Source organism: Rhincodon typus, chromosome 4 (assembly GCF_021869965.1).
Source record: "Rhincodon typus isolate 14 chromosome 4, sRhiTyp1.1, whole genome shotgun sequence".
Lineage (NCBI taxonomy): Eukaryota > Metazoa > Chordata > Chondrichthyes > Orectolobiformes > Rhincodontidae > Rhincodon > Rhincodon typus.
The window spans coordinates 15256028-15274442 of record NC_063335.1 but is presented as its reverse complement, the minus strand read 5'-3'; the positions used below and the strand labels follow the sequence as shown (position 1 = coordinate 15274442).

Here is an 18415-nt window from a genome sequence, read left to right as displayed (position 1 = left end):
GAGGCTGAATGACAGGACATGCACCTGCCTTCTTGGCTGTTTTTTTTTCCCTATTGTGGAGTGTTTACGACAGGGAGTGAGAATGAGGCAGGTATTACAAAAGGTGAAAGTGGGTGGCACAGCTCTTCCAATCAGTACAGGAGAGGAGATGTTCTGAGCAGGTAAATAAGCAGCACACAGGGTATGCAGAGGCAATGGAGCTGGAGGTTGGGATGGATGCGAGCATGTGGGGAAGATGTTGCAGGCAATACTGACAGTGTTAGAGCATGAGCCTTGTCAAAGGTGGGTGCAAGTGGCAGAGAGATAGGGTGAATGTGAGATGTTAGAGAGATGATGGTGGAATTTAATCTGGCAACATTAAATGCAGGACATTGATCTCCTTTCTAAATTGTTCAATATTCCTCCAACTGGGAGCACTTTAATCCAGGGGGTAAACTTGGACCAAACTGGCATAATTGGTATGATGACCTCGACTGCTGGTCCTACGAAAGGAGGAATTTCCACACCAGCACCCCCCCCCCCCCCACCCCCCCCACCACCCCCCCCACACCCCCAAACAGCAGGAATGTGCAGATCCTGCCCACAAAGCAGGACACTGACTCTCTCCTGTCTGCCATGTCTGGGACAAATGCTGCAGGGCAGTTCAGATGGACAATATTTCTCTGGGTGCACAACTGGTTTTTAAAGATGGCACAGTGCACGGGATGCCGGTCCTGACCGGTGGGAACGATATCTGTGGTGTAATGAGGCTAGAAGTGGACATGAGGGACACCATGAGGGCTGTGGTAGATAATTAATTAGGTGGGATTGCGAAGATAGGGCAAGAGAACCAGTTAAGTCTTACAGAGACAAACACTCCAAAAACCTCAACGCAATTTGGACTTAGCCCACAAAAAAACACAAGAATCAGGTCTTTACTTTTACTTCCAGGTGTAGTTTTGTTTTTATGGTGTGGGTCTAATTAACCAAATAAGGCCATGATCTCCTCTGGCTAGGGCTACAAAACGTTTGTCAGTCCCTTCCTTGTCAGCATGGAAGTAGAACACAACCAACTTCAACTTCAGCTCCTGAGAGTTCCAGGGCACAAACACAACAGAAGGATGCATCCTGACTGCTCAGCGTTGCAACCATCTGAGTGAGAGTTTTGCAGTCCTCAAAGCTAATGTACTCCAGAATGTTTCAATGCTTCAGAGAATGAACAGGAAATTGCAGGAAAAGGAAGTAGAATGGGTAAGGGAAGAAAAAAAGAAAAAGAAAAAAGAGCTTTTTTTAATGTGTAAATGTATAATTTCCTGTGTGATTGAAAGTTTGCCTTTTTGCATAATGGCTAATCTAATGGGTTTGATATTAGTTTGCAATACACATACTTGAGCTGAGGAGTATCGTCATGAATATGGGGCAAGTGTACAATACCACCATGTTAAATATCAATAAATCAATCAATCATTGTCAGAAAGGGAATCGGTGAATAGCTTCAATTTTCTTGCTTTAAGAAATTGCTTTGCAAAGTGTCAATGTATAACAAATTCACTGCTCCTTTCCTCACTGTTTATATACATGCATAACACACAAGATATCTTACTAATATTTCACTGGTCAGTTAAATTATTTTTTCATGAGTCATCCCAAATGATGGAATGCAGAAAACTGCACCTAGTATTACAGGGCACTTCAAGATCATGAATTATGTGACTTGATTAATTTCACTGATAGAATCAACATTTTACAAATAAAAGCCTTAAACGTAAATGCTTAGCACAGTAATCTCATAAAATTTTGGTTAGCTTATTTAATATGCTGAGAGAATGTTAATTTTTGTTGAAACTGGAATTATCCATAGCTAAAGGCATGTTCTTATCCCTGAAAACGATGTTAATGCAATGCAGTGCAAATCTTCACAAGGTTTAATTCCTTGTACATGTTTATCTGTGTGGTAACTCAATCCTCCCTTTGGCATTACTCCTTATTCCAGAATTATCCATTTCCATTTAAAGAAGCTAAATCCAAGTTAACTCATTTTCTTTTCAATGATCACAGGAAATAAAAATGGAAATTTCACTTCAATGGCTTTTATGTTTACTTTCTTAATGAATGACCACTGACCATTTCTAAAAAAAACCCAACAAATCAAGCAAACAACCCCCAGGAATAATCCTGCTCCAAATGATGCAAAGTGCATGTAAGTATCTTATTCTGTGTTTCTCATATTTTACCATCAATCCATGATTTGGGTTGATTGCAGCATCACAGGAATGAGGATGCTCCAGAGCGCAAGAAATAAGGGATAGGAGTTAGGGGAGTTCGGTCAGACCCCACACACCGTTCCATTCCTTCTAAAACTTTAATTTCTCTCTGGTTTGATATCAAATGAGGTACAAAAGCAATGGGTGATGTTTAAGATGGTGTTCAACACAGTTTAAGGAACTTGTATTACAGTGAGAATAAGAAGAATGAGCTAAACTAATGGGACACTGTGGATGAGAAAAGACATATTTTGCCCAGGAGACTGTTTGATCGGGCTTCTGTGCCCACTTCATACTCAACTGCCCAGCCACTGTTATTTTACCAGCATGAGTGGATCCGTTAGAAGGCCTGGCACCCCAGGCCAATTGAGTAAGCAGCGTATTAAGGGCCTCATACCATTGTCACTACAAATTAACCAATGGCAGAAAAGGCCTGCACCAATTATTTAGACTGTCAGCTTCCACTGCATACACTGATGATGGGCAAGATGAGAATGTATCCATAACATGTCTCTTGGGCTCAACATAAGGCCACAATTCTTGGCTTTAAAAGAAAATCAGTATACCCATGTCTCCCTCCTGACTCAGTGTCCACACTGTTTCCCTTCCTACCTCTCAATCAGGCTTGAAATTCCCAGAAATCACTTTTCTATCCAAGTCCATGACTCCTCACCAGTGGGTATTGCATGAAATACCCCCTCTTTCATCAGCCCTTGAGACTTCTTACCAAAATGCAATCCTAGGCTTAACTCAATTCATGGATTGAGGTCCACTAAGCAGGTGGGTGTGCCCTTGACTCCAGTGCACAGAGAAATCCAGTCAATGAGGTAAAAATTGATGGCAAAAGATGTATGGTAAGTAGATGGGTTGCAGATAAAAAAAACAGAGAGGATACAAAACAGATTTGGTGAGACATCAAAAGAGAACAGTTAGAATGACAAAGGGGAGCTATAAAATTAAGTTGCAGTTGTGCAGGACATTGGTTAGGACACTTTTGGAAAACTGCATGCAATTCTGGTCTCCCTGCTACAGGAAGGGTGTCATGACACTTGAAATATTTCAGAAAAGATTTACAAGGATGTTGCCAAGGTTGGAGAGTTTGAGTTATAGGGAGAGGCTGAATAGGCTGGGGGTGTTTTCTTAGCTGTCAAGTGGGAAGTCTGCTCTCCAGCCTCCCCACGCTGAGCCTTCTGCTTGGAGTTCGATTATTGCAATTAGGAAGAAGATAGGATCCTAAACTTGCACCCTCCTACCCAACAAAGTAATTTACCCCACAGATGAATTCACATTGGGGAGGGCAGGGACTGGATGGTACTAAGTTCTGCCGAATGATTTGCATTCAGGATGGATTTCAAAAGGAAATGTTTTGCTTGAGCAATCTTGTGCAATTTTTTCCAGAAATTAGATATGGGTAATGTAGCAAATGTAATATACCTAGTTTTCCAAAAAAACGAATCAGGTCAAAGAAGTGGAATCAAGGGAAGGCAGCAATATGCATAGCACGCAAGACAGAAAGCAAGGAGCAGAGGTAAATTTTGATTTCAAAATGTAAGTAAGTAGAAAGTGAAATGTTACAAGGACAGTGCTAGTACCACAATGATTTTCAATTCATATTAATGGATTTTCGCTTTGGAATCGAAAATACATTTTCCGAGTTTGGGGGTGCCATCAAATTGGGGCTACAATCAACAGTGAGGAAGATAACAAAAATTATAAGAAAACATTATAAATTTGCAGAATTGGCATTTATAAATTTACAAACAAATTTTAACCCAAAAGTATGTGGTATCACATTTTGGTAAGAAGCGTTAGAAAATCTGTATTTTTTTCTAGAGGAGTTGGAATAGGAAAATACAGTAGTTGACTAACTGTCATTGGGTATTGGCTAAACAACACGGGTATAGTCTGAAGATCATATTACAATATATATATTGAAATGCTGAATGGCTATAAATTAATTTACAAATGTGTTCGTTGAAATGCGAATGTATAGCTATTGGAAAAGGATCATCCCCTTTCCCTTGTCAAACAAAAGACTGAAGGCTGACTTCAAAATGGTATTAAAATTTATGACAGGTTTTGAAAAGGAAGACACATAAGGTTTACAAATTGTGCAAAGAGCAAAAAACAGTCAACAATATAAAACGGTCACCAAGAAATCAAATAGGAATTCAGATGAAGTCTCTATTTATAGAATGTCAAGAATGTGGAACTCACTGCTTGAGGAAACAATTGTGATGAATGGTATAGATGCATGTAATGCTTGATAAGGAAAAAGGAACAGAGGATTCAACTGATCAGAGTCAGATGAGGAAAGTTGGAAAGAGGTTTGAGTGAAGCATGGATGTCAACATGAGCTACTTTGGCCAAATTACCTGTCTTTGTGCAAATGCTCTGTGGTTGGAGCACTGGTTTGGTATTCCATATATCTTGGGTCAATTATTATGGAAGTGAGGTATTTACATGGGCTTTACATACATGTTGCACGCGGGCTTCCAGACACTTTGTATTTACCCCATATGTGTGTAAGTTACCTCAGATGTGCTGTGAAGGTCTGGCATTCCTGGTGATTTTATGAGGAATGGGCACTATAAGGTAGCTACTACATTATTAACCTTCATATTTACAGAGCTTTCCTTTACTGGAATCTCAAGAAACTAGAAAAAAGAAATGTTCACTTACACACACAGATTGGAAGTTGACCAGACCAGTTGTGGTCCTGTTGACATATCCGTACAGAAGAACCAATCAGACGGAATCCAGGATTACATTGGTAAACCACTGTATCTCTGTAACCATAATTCTCTCCAACCACTTGACCATTGACTATTGGATCTGGAACTCCACAGTGCCCAGCTTAAAACATTAAATGAAAAGATTAAGTGCAATTTCAATCTCCAGAAAAAAAACCTTATTTAAAGCTTATCAGACTTATGATTTGATAATTATGATAAAGCAATTCAGTTTTGATTTTAGAGTATACATTTTAAGTTGAATGGTCAAAACATGTATTACATTCTCTCTCTTGAATTACATATATTTGTGAAGGATACCATCATACCTAAGCATCTGGTTTCCATTCCACTCCAAAGCCCTGATGCCAGACATTCTCTAACAGTTGAACCAACCAATATATAGCCTGCATCACAGGTAAAGATAGCTGTTGCCCCAAAAGTTGTTTGAGTTCCAATCTTTTTCCCATTAGGTGGATGCCCTAATTCTCCACAAGAAATAACTATCAAAGGAAAAAAAAAGAAAAGAAGAGTTGCACATCGAGCAGTAGCTGCCTCAAAGTATATGTTGCTAAGATATATATCATATTAAAAATTGACTCACTGGGCTTAGGAAGAGTTTATTCAGTTTAATGTTAAGTCATGCATTGGGAACTCAACATCGTCCCTGTCATTTTCTCTACAATTTCCAAATTAAGATAATTCTTACAGAAGAAGGTATGTTTTTAAAAGGAAATGACAACTACAGGTCTCTTTTAGTACTTCCAAGTAGCAACTTACAAAAGACACTCTCCAGAGGGCATTTAAACACCATTTCAATACACATATGAAAAGAAAGGGAGAAATACAATTTTTACAATAACAAATATATATATGTAATTCATCAGCATGAAAATAAAAGTTTAGATGGTCAAATAATCAAATACAAAGTTAACTAATGGAAGATCAAACTATGGTAGATTTTCCACCATTCGTGTATTTAAATAACTATAGACTAGTATCAGGGAAATTTTAATTAAAACTTTTGAAAAGAAAGTGAATTGAAACAATTTTAAGTGTTAGATACTTTGACAGTGTGGTCTTTCTCTCGCCCAGCTCCAAGTTCCATTAGCCAAACATGTGATGGTAGTTGGACCAATTCGATAGTAGCCAGGGTCACAGGTGAAGACAACTTTTGTTCTAAATTCATAATGTGAACCATTGACCACTCGCCAATTCCCGTGCTCCAGAGTGAAAGAACCGATACTGGGGCAGGTCATCACTTGTATCAGAATAAAAAGAAAAAGATTGATGAGAACATTGGAAAATCCAGGTGCAGCTGAATGTAATCTGTACTTTGTGACCAATCAGTGCAATTCCTTGTGAGAAACTGGTAAAATTTTGGTAACAGTGCAACACAAAATTGTGCCAGAATTTTCTCTCAACGGTGACCAAATTACTGCAGTCAGTATTGTAAATGTCCACATGTAGAATTTGCACGGGAACGTACAGTAGTTGGAGCATCAAGTGGTGCAGAATCTGTACAAAGATGGCAAGCAACTGTGCATCCTCTGAATCAATCTGTAATAAGTAATGCAGTGTTTGAACTGGCAAGCACCAGTGAGAAAATTGATTCATGTCAAATCAATTAAAAAGAATGAAATAAAGTAAGGGTAAGAAAGGTAAGATTGAAAGGGAGACAGAGACATAGAAGAGACAGAAAGACAAAGTTATATAATCTCCAACAACAAATAAAATCTGAAGGAATGTGATTCTGTATTTGTTTAAGTTAATTTTCACTGCCTGAAGGGATGTTTAATAATGATAAAGATGAATCAAATTGTTAAAAATGTATTTCGACTGCATGGACAAGCCCTAGTTTTTTTTTTCCCCTGACTTTCATTAACATTTATAACATAATTCTGTAAGTTAACATTATTCCATGTATTTCTCCACTTCACTATTAGCTCTAAAGCAAAATCTGGCCCAATATATTATGAAATATTTTACAATTTTCAGCATTGATGGCTGGTAATGATGACTATCTCTTGCTCGAAGCAAAATTTAATAACATAATATTAGAGGGTGAAAAATTCTATGATGTTTACAAGGCTTCTAAGGGATATTTATAATGTGAGTTCAGCATCTGTATGAAGGCATCATGTAAATCTTTATTTAGATTTCACCCTAGACCACAGAAAACTGTGACACCATAGTTCCTGGCTGTGCAGTGAGATCCTGTGCAGACCAGCTGGTGGAGATATTCACTGGTATCTTCAACCCCTCCTTCCCACAAGCTGAGGACCCCACCTACTTCAAGAGGACCAGCATCAACCCATTACCAAAGAAAGCACATGCAACATGCCTTAATGACGACCACCCAGTGGCTCTGACCTCCAAAACCATGAGGTGTTTCAAGACACTGGTCATGTTCCACATCAGCTCTAGCCTCCCAGCCGACCTCAATCCCCTGCAATTTGACTACAGACATAACAGGTCCATAGCGGATGCCATATCCTTAGCCCTGCCCTCATCCCTGGAACATCTGAATGACAAGGACACCTACATAAGACTCCCACTGATCGACTACAGCTCTGCCTTCACCACCATAATCCCCTCCAGACTAATCTCAAAACTCCGAGACCTAGGTTTTGGCTCTGCCCTCTGCAACTGGATCCTCAGCTTCCTGACCCACACATGCAAACAGTGAAGATAGACAACTGCACCTCCTCTACAATAACACTCAACACTGGAACCCTGCAAGGATCCATTCTCAGCCCCCTACTGTACTCTCTGTACACGCACGACAGTGTAGTCAAATTCTGAACAAACGCCATCTGCAAGTTTTCTGATGAAAACACCATGATAGGACAGATATGTAACAATGATGAGTCAGAATACAGGAAGGAGATAGAGGGCTTGGTGTCATGGTGCAATGGTAACAACCTCTCTCTCAATGTCGGCAAAACAACAGAACTGATTATTGATTTCAGGAAGAAAGGAGGAGAACACGCCTCTATCTATATCAACGGTGCTGGTCGGAGAGGGTCAAATTCTTAGGAGAGACAATAACTGACAACCTGTCCTGGACTTTCCACAGAGATGTGATGGTCAAGAAGGCACAACAATGCCTCTTCCTCATCAGGTGGCTGAAGAAATTTGGCATGTCCATAAGGACCCTCACCAACTTTTATAGATGCACTATAGAAAACATACTGTCTTGGTGAAAAACTGCCTGGTACAGCAACTGCTCTGCCCAGGACTTTAAGAAACTACAGAAGGTGGTGTACACAGCCCAGAGCATCACAGAAGCCAACCTTTTGCCCATGGACTCCATTTGCACTTCTCGTTGCCGTGGACAGGCTGCCAACATCATCCAAGACCCCTCGCACCCTGGTAATACTCTCTTATAATCTCTTCTGCCAGGCAGAAGATACAGAAGCTAGAATACATGGACCACCAGGTTCAAGAACATCTTCTTCCTTCTGTTATTAGACTGCCAAATGCACCTTCTAACTTCAAATAATGTTGATTTTGTGAATATTGATCTTGCTTTGTGCACCTCCTGTGCACTTGTAACCTGTATGCCTCGCTCAGTCTTAGCACCCTATGATCTGTACGTCCTTGTTTGCAATGATTTGCCTCACAAAATAAAGCTTTTCACTATTCTTAGGTACATGTGACTACAATAAATCAAATCAAATCAAATCATTGGAATTGAAATAACTGAAATATAGAGAGGAGATAACCTGCACTTCTAAATATTTAATTTGAGATCAATTGGGTTTAAAATCAGTCCAAAACTGAAGGAAGTCTAAGAAATGATCTAACATGCTCTGCACATGATTGTGTGGAGAACAAATTCAGTAAACTTACAAAATAGGGAGGCGATGGCCTCGTGGTATTATCACTGGAGTGTTAAACCAGAGACCCAGATAATGTTCCAGGGATAACAAGGTGTAGAGCTGGAGGAACCCAGCAGGCCAAGCAGCATCAGAGGAGCAGGAAAGCTGATGTTTTGGGCCCAGACCCTTCTTCAGAAATGGGGGAGGGGAAGGGGGTTCTGAAATAAATAGGGAGAGAGGGGGAGGCGGATAGAAGATGGTGAGAGGAGAAGATAGGTGGAGAGGAGACAGACAGGTCAGAGAGGAGGGGATGGAGCCAGTAGAGGTGAGTGTAGGTGGGGAGTTAAGGAGGGGATAGGTCAGTCCAGGGAGGACAGACAGGTCAAGGGGGCGGGATGAGGCTGGGAGGCAGGAGATGGGGGTGGGGCTGGGGGTGGGAGGAGGGGATAGGTGGAGGAAGAACAGGTTAGGGAGGCAGGGACAAGCTGGGCTGGTTTTGGGATGCGGTAGGGGGAGGGGAGATTTTGAAGCTTGTGAAGTCCACATTGATACCATTGGGCTGCAGGGTTCCCAAGCGGAATATGAGGTGTTCTTCCTGCAACCTTCAGGTGGCATCGTTGTGGCATTGCAGGAGGCCCAGGATGGACATGTCATCTGAGGAATGGGAAGGGGAGTTGAAATGGTTTGAAACTGGGAGGTGCAGTTTTTTAGTGTGAACCGAGCGCAGGTGTTCCACAAAGCGGTCCCCAAGCCTCTGCTTGGTTTCCCCGATGTAGAGGAGGCCACAACGGGAACAGCGGATACAGTATACCACATTAACAGATGTGCAGGTGAACATCTGCTTGATGTGGAAAGTTTTCTTGGGGCCTGGGATGGGGATGAGGGGGGAGTTGTAGGGGTAGATGTAGCACTTCCTGCAGTTGCAGGGAAAAGTGCTGGGTGTGGTGGGGCTGGAGGGAAATGTGGAGCAGACAAGGGAGTCCCAGAGAGAATGGTCCCTCCGGAAAGCAGATAAGGGTCGGGAGGGAAAAATGCCTTTGGTGGTGGAGTTGGATTGCAGATGGCGGAAGTGTCGGAGGATGATGCGTTGGATCCGGAGGGTGGTGAGGTGGTACGTGAGGACGAGGGGGATTCTGTTTTGGTTGTTATTGCGGGGAGGGGGTGTGAGGGATGAGTTGCGGGAAATGCGGGAGACATGGTTGAGGGTGTTCTCGACCACTGAGGCGGGGAAGTTGCGGTCCTTGAAAAACGAGGACGAGGACATCTGAGATGTTCGGGAGTGGAATGCCTCATCCTGGGAGCAGATGCGGCGGAGGCGAAGGAATTGGGAATAGGGGGTGGCATTTTTGCAGGAAGGTGGGTGGGAGGAGGTGTATTCTAGGTAGCTGTGGGAGTCGGTGGGCTTGAAATGGATATCGGTTTCCAGGTGGTTGCCAGAGATGGAAACAGAGAAGTCCAGGAAGGAGAGAGAGGTATCAGAGATGGTCCAGGTGAACTTAAGGTTGGGGTGGAAGGTGTTGGTGAAGTGGATGAACTGTTCAAGCTCCTCGTGCAAGCACGAGACGGTGCCGATACAGTCATCAATGTAATGGAGGAAGAGGTGGGGTTTAGGGCCAGTGTAGGTACGGAAGAGGGATTGTTCCACATAACCTACAACGACGTAGGCATAGCTTGGGCCCATGCGGGTACCCATGGCCACCCCCTTTGTCTGTAGGAAGTGGGAGGAATTGAAAGAGAATTTGTTGAGGGTGAGGACGAGTTCGGCTAAGCGGATGAGGATGTCAGTGGAGGGGGACTGGTAGGGCCTGCAGGACAGGAAGAAGCAGAGGGCCTTAAGGCCATCTGCATGGGGAATGCAGGTATATAGGGACTGGACGTCCATGGTAAAGATGCGGTGTTGGGGACCGGGGAATTGGAAGTTCTGGAGGAGGTGGAGGGCGTGGGTGGCATCACGGCCATAAGTAGGGAGTTCCTGGACTAAGGGGGAGAAAATGGAGTCGAGATAGGTGGAGATAAGTTCGGTGGGGCAGGAGCAGGCGGAGACAATGGGTCGACCAGGGCAGTCAGGTTTGTGGATTTTGGGAAGGAGATAGAAGCAGGCGATGCGGTGTTGGGGAACGATGAGGTTGGAGGCTGTGGGTGGGCGGTCACCTGAGGTGATGAGTAAGTGGATGGTTTGGGAGATGATGGTTTGGTGGTCGGGGGTGGGGTCATGATCAAGGGGGCGGTAGAAGGAGGTATCAGAGAGTTGGCGCCTGGCCTCGACGATGTAGAGGTCAGTGCGCCATATTACAACTGCGCCTCCCTTGTCCACGGGTTTTATGGTGATGTTGGGATTGGAGCGGAGGGCTGCACATTCTGTGGGGGAGAGATTGGAGTGGGTGAGAGGGGTGGAGCAGTTGAGGCGATTGATGTGACGACGGCAGTTGGAGATGAAGAGGTCGAGGGAGGGTAGGAGGCCTCGGGGTGGTGTCCAGGAGGAGGGGGTGTGTTGGCCTCGACCGTGTCTCCCGCATTTCCTGCAACTCATCACTCACAACCCCTCCCCGCAATAACAACTGCACATCTGCTAATGTGGTAAATTGTATCCGCTGTTCCCGTTGTGGCCTCCTCTACATCGGAGAAACCAAGCGAAGGCTTGGGGACCACTTTGCGGAACACCTACGCTCGGTTCGCACTAAACAACTGCACCTCCCAGTTGCGAACCATTTCAACTCCCCCTCCCATTCCTCAGATGACCTGTCCATCCTAGGCCTCCTGCAGTGCCACAACGATGCCACCCGAAGGTTGCAGGAACAGCAACTCATATTCCGCTTGGGAACCCTGCAGCCCAATGGTATCAATGTGGACTTCACAAGCTTCAAAATCTCCCCTCCCCCTACCACATCCCAAAACCAGCCCAGCTTGTCCCCGCCTCCCTAACCTGTCCTTTCTCCCATCTATCCCCTCCTCCCACCTCAAGCCCAACCCCCATCTCCTTCCTACTAACCTCATCCCGCCCCCTTGACCTGTCCATCCTCCCTGGACTGACCTATCTCCTCCCTAACTCCCCACCTATACTCACCTTTACTGGCTCCATCCCCACCTCTTTGACCTGTCTATCTCCTCTCCACCTATCTTCTCCTCTATCCATCTTCTATCTACCTCCCCCGTCTCCCTATTTATTTCAGAAACCCCTTCCCCTCCCCCATTTCTGAAGAAGGGTCTAGGCCCGAAACATCAGCTTTCCTGCTCCTCTGATGCTGCTTGGCCTGCTGTGTTCATTCAGTTCTACACCTTGTTATCTCAGATTTTCCAGTATCTGCAGTTCCTACTATCTCTGAAGTTGCTAATATTGGTCAATTTGCACACAGGTTCCTTTGAAAGTAATGAGATAAATGACAAGAAAATTTGTTTTAACGGTGGTGATTGAGGGATAAATATTGGCCACGGCCCTGGAACTGTTCCTCTTTGAATAGTTCCGTGCAATATGCAATACCCATCTGAAAGGGCAGTAAAGACCCGCAGTTTGACATCTCATCTAACCACGGCACTTCTGACACTGATGCATTCTCATGGAGTAAAAGCTCAACAACATAAATTAAATTTTCAAGTCTCTGGATCCACAAACTTCTGAATCAGTGCTGAGATACCTAGCAATTGAGACAAATCATGAACATCAAACCTGAAGCACCATGGGTTATAAATAGCATCTACCAATGTCAGTAAAATAAAAATCTTATCTCTCATAATCAATAATGACTGCAGGTAGCATGAAATCATCAATGGAGACAGACGCAAAATATACAATAACTGAATATGATTAACTTTGAGACCAAAACAAAAAGGTAATCATTTCATCGAGTCATAGAATAATAGACCATTGTGTTTGGGTTCGGTCTTTGAACTAAAGCCTTTCAATTTCTCCTCTTTCAAATATTTATCAATTCCCCTTTGAAAGTTATTTTGAATCTGCTTCTGTCATCTTTTCAAGCAGTACAATCCAAATGAAAAAAAATCAGTCCACAAAAAAATACCCTTCTGACCTCTCATTATTTTGTCAATAACCTGAAACCTGTGTCCTCTAGTATTGGGCAGTTTCCCCAAAGACAGAATTCAAATCCTTCATGGTTTTGAACACTTCAATTGAACCTCCCCATCACCTCTTCCGCTCGAAAGACGACAAACTCAGTTTCTCTAGCCTTTTGATGCAGGTCTTTTATCCTTGATGCCTTTTAGGTGCACCTCTACTGCATTTTTTTTAATGTTTTTCATGTCCTCCTGAATGCTTGACTCCTGGAAGTCATCGCAATATGCACAACCAGGATGTTAAAAATATTTGGCATTATTTCTGGCTTTTGTGCTTGATGCTTCTATTCATAAACATCAGGATTCCATCTGTCTTTTTACCAGCCTTTCAAATTGCTCTTCACTTCCAAAAACAGTTGTATAAACAACCCCAGGTCCCTTTCTTCCTGTTCTTTCTTTATGTTCACTCTTCAGAATTGTATCTTTTATTGTATATTGCTTTTCCTAATCTTTCTTTCCAAATAAACTCGACAATGTGCTCTTCATTAAACTTTATCTGTCACGTGACTGCCAATTTTACTAGTCTGTCTATGAAATTTGTTTCCAACTTACTCGCTGATTTCCAGCTTCCATGTCATTTCCAAATGTTGAAAGTGCGCACCGATTTATATTGGAAAGAACAGTGGCCTAAAACATTGATCTGGGGGAACACCATTGAACAATCCTCTCCAGTTCTAAAAACACCTGCTCACTTTAATGTGCTTTTGTTTTCATTCCTTAGCTAAATATATATATATAATATATATATAATATGTAGCCACCTCATCAATTAAGTGAATATTACAAATATTTTAATAAGCCTGAAGACTAGAATACCAACAGAGCAATCTGTAATTTTGTGTGGTTGATTCCTGATATGCTGAGAATAGTGTTTAAATGTCAAAGAATTATGTGAAACTTGCAACTGCACTACCTCCACATTAGTGCTGTTGATCACAATGAAATGCCTAAGTAGTACCCTATTCTACATGCAGACATTTATGCCACCCAAGAGGTTTACACTAATGCAAACATGAAGTAACACAGAAACTGACTCAAGTGACTTGAATTTAGAACATTTGGGGATTTGCATTCGAATAACTGATTTTTTAAAAAAATTCTGGTACTTTAAGGCAAACGTACTGAAACTGGACAAAGATATGCAAATATGTGAAAAATTCACATACTAATATCCAAACTGCCCAATTTCAGTGTGAAAATTGTACTGCGTAACTTTACAACATCAAGGGGACATTTTCAGCATAAATGTTGAAGATAAGATGCAACATATTTGTAAGAATTTAATTTCTATCCACATGCAGCTCAGCTTTAAACCTACATCACAACAGCCATGGAGAGGACTTGCCAGGTCAGTTTCTTAGGTTCCTTACCCATACAGCGCGGCGGTCGGTTCTGATTACTCCATGTACCATCCTGTTGGCACACTGCAGTGGACTGCTCCTTTGATGAAAGTCGATAGCCGTCATTGCAAAAGTAGCTGACACGAGTGTTTACTGAGTAATCAGTTGCAAATACTCCTCCATTCACTGATGCTTTGGGCACACCACAAGATATTGCTGGAACAAGTGAAATATACCATGAAAGATGCTCAATAACAGAAACTTTTGTGTGTCAGTATTAATTGAATATTTCCAATTAACCATTTGTTCAACATTCATTAAGATGACATTGAAAATGCACCTGTCAACTAATGTCTGCTTTTCCACAACAGCATCGTTGCTGTTGCAAATTCTACATATGGTTGATGGTAAGCATTCAGCTCTCTTGTATCACTCAACAATATAATTCACTGGTGCTCTAGTGCATTTAAACCATGTTGGAAAGTAAAGTTCTTTTTTCATTTGTTCATAGGATGTGGGCGGCATATATTCTGCCAGCATTTATTGCTCTTGAAAAAGCATTGGAGTGAAAAAACTGCCTTCTTGTTCCACTGATTATAACAGTGGATAGGAACTGAACAAGGCTTTTTTTTTCCATTTTCTTACTTATAAAAGTAAGTCATCTCTCCACCATTCCTTCATTCAAGTTGAGGCAAACAGTACATCTGAATGCTCCAGAATGAATGCTCATCAATACCCTGTCACCCAGCACGTCTCCATTGTACCTCATAGCCTCTACATGAGGTCACTGCACAGCTCAATGATTGGTATTAAAAACAGTTGTAATTAGCTGTAATTAGCAGTTACATTAGATATTATATATTAATAAAAAGCACAGAACTAGAAACTCTCACATCCTGTCAATGAATAAAAAAAAAATGGAGTGTGTTTCCAACACCAATGTGACTGGCAAAAATGGCCACTTATGTAGAAGCTGGTGATAATATCACACCAGCACATCAGAGCCTCTGGCGACTGGTCGCTCCCCTTTTGACAGAGCGTTCTGGTTGCTCCCCTCACTCCTTTATACATCACACTCGCAAGCCCCCCTGCCTTTGCACTGGCACTATCCCTTCACTCCTGGCCACATCATTCACTACTCAGCTCGCAACTTTGCTCAGGGAGTGGGACAGCAAGTGAGGCTGCATTGAGACACCAAGGCCTCCTCGGATTCAATTGTCTTTAATTTTGCAGGCACCAGGCTGGTACATAAAACAACACATGAAGCCATGATGCAAGTTTTATGTCACTGTTGCCATTCTAGTGGTGAGACCACCCCCTACAATTGTAGTGGCAACAAGCACAGTCTAAAAAAATAGCTTGTTTTTAATAAATGAATCCAGTTTGACATTTCTATGATGCAATGACTCAGTCGGGAAGAGTTTACTGAAAATTAAATCCCATTATTCAACAAGCTAACACAAATGTATAAATAACATTTTTAACCACCAAGATGATCAAATTGCCTGCCTGACCGTTATTTGGAACAAAAGCAATTCAACTAGGTTTCATTATTAACAGGTAAACTATTTACTGTAAACACATTTATTCTTTGATACAAAATGCTACTTCTTTGAAGGCTTTTGGATTATTTGAGTGCATTGTACTCACAGGTCTGTTTTTAAAAACACTCCTTACTCCTCTGAAAAGTAACATAATGTTGCTCAGCTAAAGTGCACCGAACACAATTCCATCTGATCTTCAAGTTCCAAAAAATGTCTCCTCATTTTTTTTTGCTATATTTGTGTCCTACTTACAGTTTCCAAGTTTATAGTCTGAAAGGAAAAATATCTTATCCTTTCCATGCTTCCATCCTTTAGGAGATGAAGCCATATTTTTTAATATGTTTCATCACCAGGTAACCGCAACTCACAAGTAAAAAAACTCAAGAAAATTGCACTAATTTGCTCCCACTCATTCCTTCTGCTGAATTTAAGCAATTTCTTGCCTTCCAACTTGTTAAACTATTCCAGTATGATCACATTCTTTTAATACATCTGCATTTGCACTTCCAGCAGCAGAAACATTTTTTTCTGTTAACTGAGCGAATTAGTAAGCTCCAGCAAAACAATCTCACATTTTGAGAGTTAAATGTTATAACAAAGACTAAGGGGTTATTGTCAACATATAATAAGGCTGAATCTTGCCAGAAAACGTCCAAGTGTTACTTTTGCCCAGTTTCAAGCAGTTTGTCTCCATGTCCAAGAGAGTTTTCTCATGTCATCAACTGAAAGTTGCTACATTAACTACCTAGATACCTCATCGCCTGACCCTAGCCCAATTTTCCCACTCACTTGGAGCCAGGAATCTTCACCACTGCTGGGATATCTTGGCATCCAGGCACTTTTCCATAATTAAAACTCCATTACTGACCTGGCCAAGGGTTGGTGTTAACCTATATGATTCATCCTGGCCATGCAGACAAGTGGAAATTGGTTACCCAGATTTGCAGACAGGAACCTGGGCATCCTGCTGCATGGATTCGTGTCCCCAGACCACCAGAGAAGAACATGGCATCTGGTTTGAGATTATTGGCTGGTATAATGCCCAGTAATGCTGAAAAAAAGATGATTGACCTTCACTATTCCACCTAAGTATGTGTTACCATCTGCCCTCTGATACTTTGCAATCACTCTGTCCACCAACCCTCATTAACTCTCTTCTCTTGATCTCACCACATCCATCAGCTATATCCTACACCACTAACCCTGCATGACCTCTTCGCTGTCCATTCACTGACTCAGAACACCTCACCACATTACCCATATCTGCACCATCATGAACATATGTGCCACCCACTTTCAGCTCACTTAATCCTTCCTTTCTTCTCATATCTTATGTTCATGTATGTTCATTTTTCACGATCAGCTGTGTGCACAAATCTCCGTCCAGCTATAACTAATTGATGGTACAGATCCCACTTATCCTCAGTGCTACACAATGTTCAATGGTCCAAGGTGTGAAGTGAGCAGCTCCTCCACCATGTGCAAACAGTGGGTAGATTACAAGTTACTGCTACTTTGACAACTGGGTTCCATCTTTTCAGATATATAGACATTGCCAGTGCATCACAAACATGAGTGGGATTCTTTCATTATCTTGCATGATATAGTCAGGAGTACTTGGAGTAAGGACATGACTACACAATAGACTCACAAAGAGATAGCATTTTCAGCTTCAGTGCATGAGTTTGTTGTCCTTTGAAGGGCCTCACATAAATCAAAATTAGAGCCCCCTCCCTCACAGAATGAAGCATTTTCTCTGCCCACTCCAGGTGTGGTCATAGCCATTTTCATCTTCACTGTGTACTTGCTACTTACAGCACAATGGAAGGTAAAAATGGTCTTTCCTCTAACAGTGAGTCTCAGGATCAGGCTCTCAATCTCCTTAAACCACCAAACATAATCAAACATATTCCTTCCTGGCAATTCTCCCGGTCAACCTCATAGGTTTTACCCTTTCCCAAATTCCCACCAAACACATTTATCCAAATATTTATCCACCCGCTTTACAGATCTAGCCCCAGGCATATGCAAACATGCCAGGTCTGGTACTGGACTAGGTACACTCCCATCAAAGCCAGGGTGTTGCTTATGATCATGACCACCTCCTCACTCATGGCACCTTTCCTTCTCATGCTCTATCATCTCTCTGATTATGTGTAGAGTTAAACATTGGTCATAATCTTTTGACTCCAACCCCCAGAATTAAGTTCCCCAGTGAGCCATTTGGCTGCATCTTAATTCCTACACCAGAATGGCTAACAGCTAAATTTCGATAAGGATGACAGGAAAAAGGGTTAACTTCACAGGGACAATAGCCTGCTGTGCAAGGTAGAACCAGGCACTATGAATTAAACAGGAATCTGGTGACAAGGGCTGCTCAACCTTCATGGTTATCAAGGCTACTAAATTAAAGTTAAAATCAAGGATAATGGAACAGGGATGTCTTGTCTGTACAATCTTTGGATGGATGATCTCAGAAACATAAGGGTCCTGGGGGAAGTCGAACTTTCTGGAAGATCAAGATAAAATATAATAAAATGAGTTTTAAGACACTAGGAGTGATAACCTTGGAACAATCATCACAGAAGCAGGGCCTGGCTTGAGCTCAGAGTCCAGAGAAGAAGCATAAAATCAGCTGAATGACTGATGCCTGGCCAGCTATCC

The 18415-nt window shown here is 42.2% G+C and overlaps 1 protein-coding gene across 1 annotated transcript in view; it reads right to left on the bottom strand.

Annotated features, from left to right (window-relative positions):
- The window catches only part of csmd3b (CUB and Sushi multiple domains 3b), a 1719816-nt gene that overhangs the window by 85295 nt on the left and 1616106 nt on the right, over nt 1-18415 (bottom strand). The window contains 4 exon segments of the mRNA XM_048595770.1: nt 4926-5099; nt 5305-5478; nt 6042-6236; nt 14238-14423. Of these exon segments, the coding sequence (XP_048451727.1) occupies nt 4926-5099; nt 5305-5478; nt 6042-6236; nt 14238-14423 (729 nt within the window).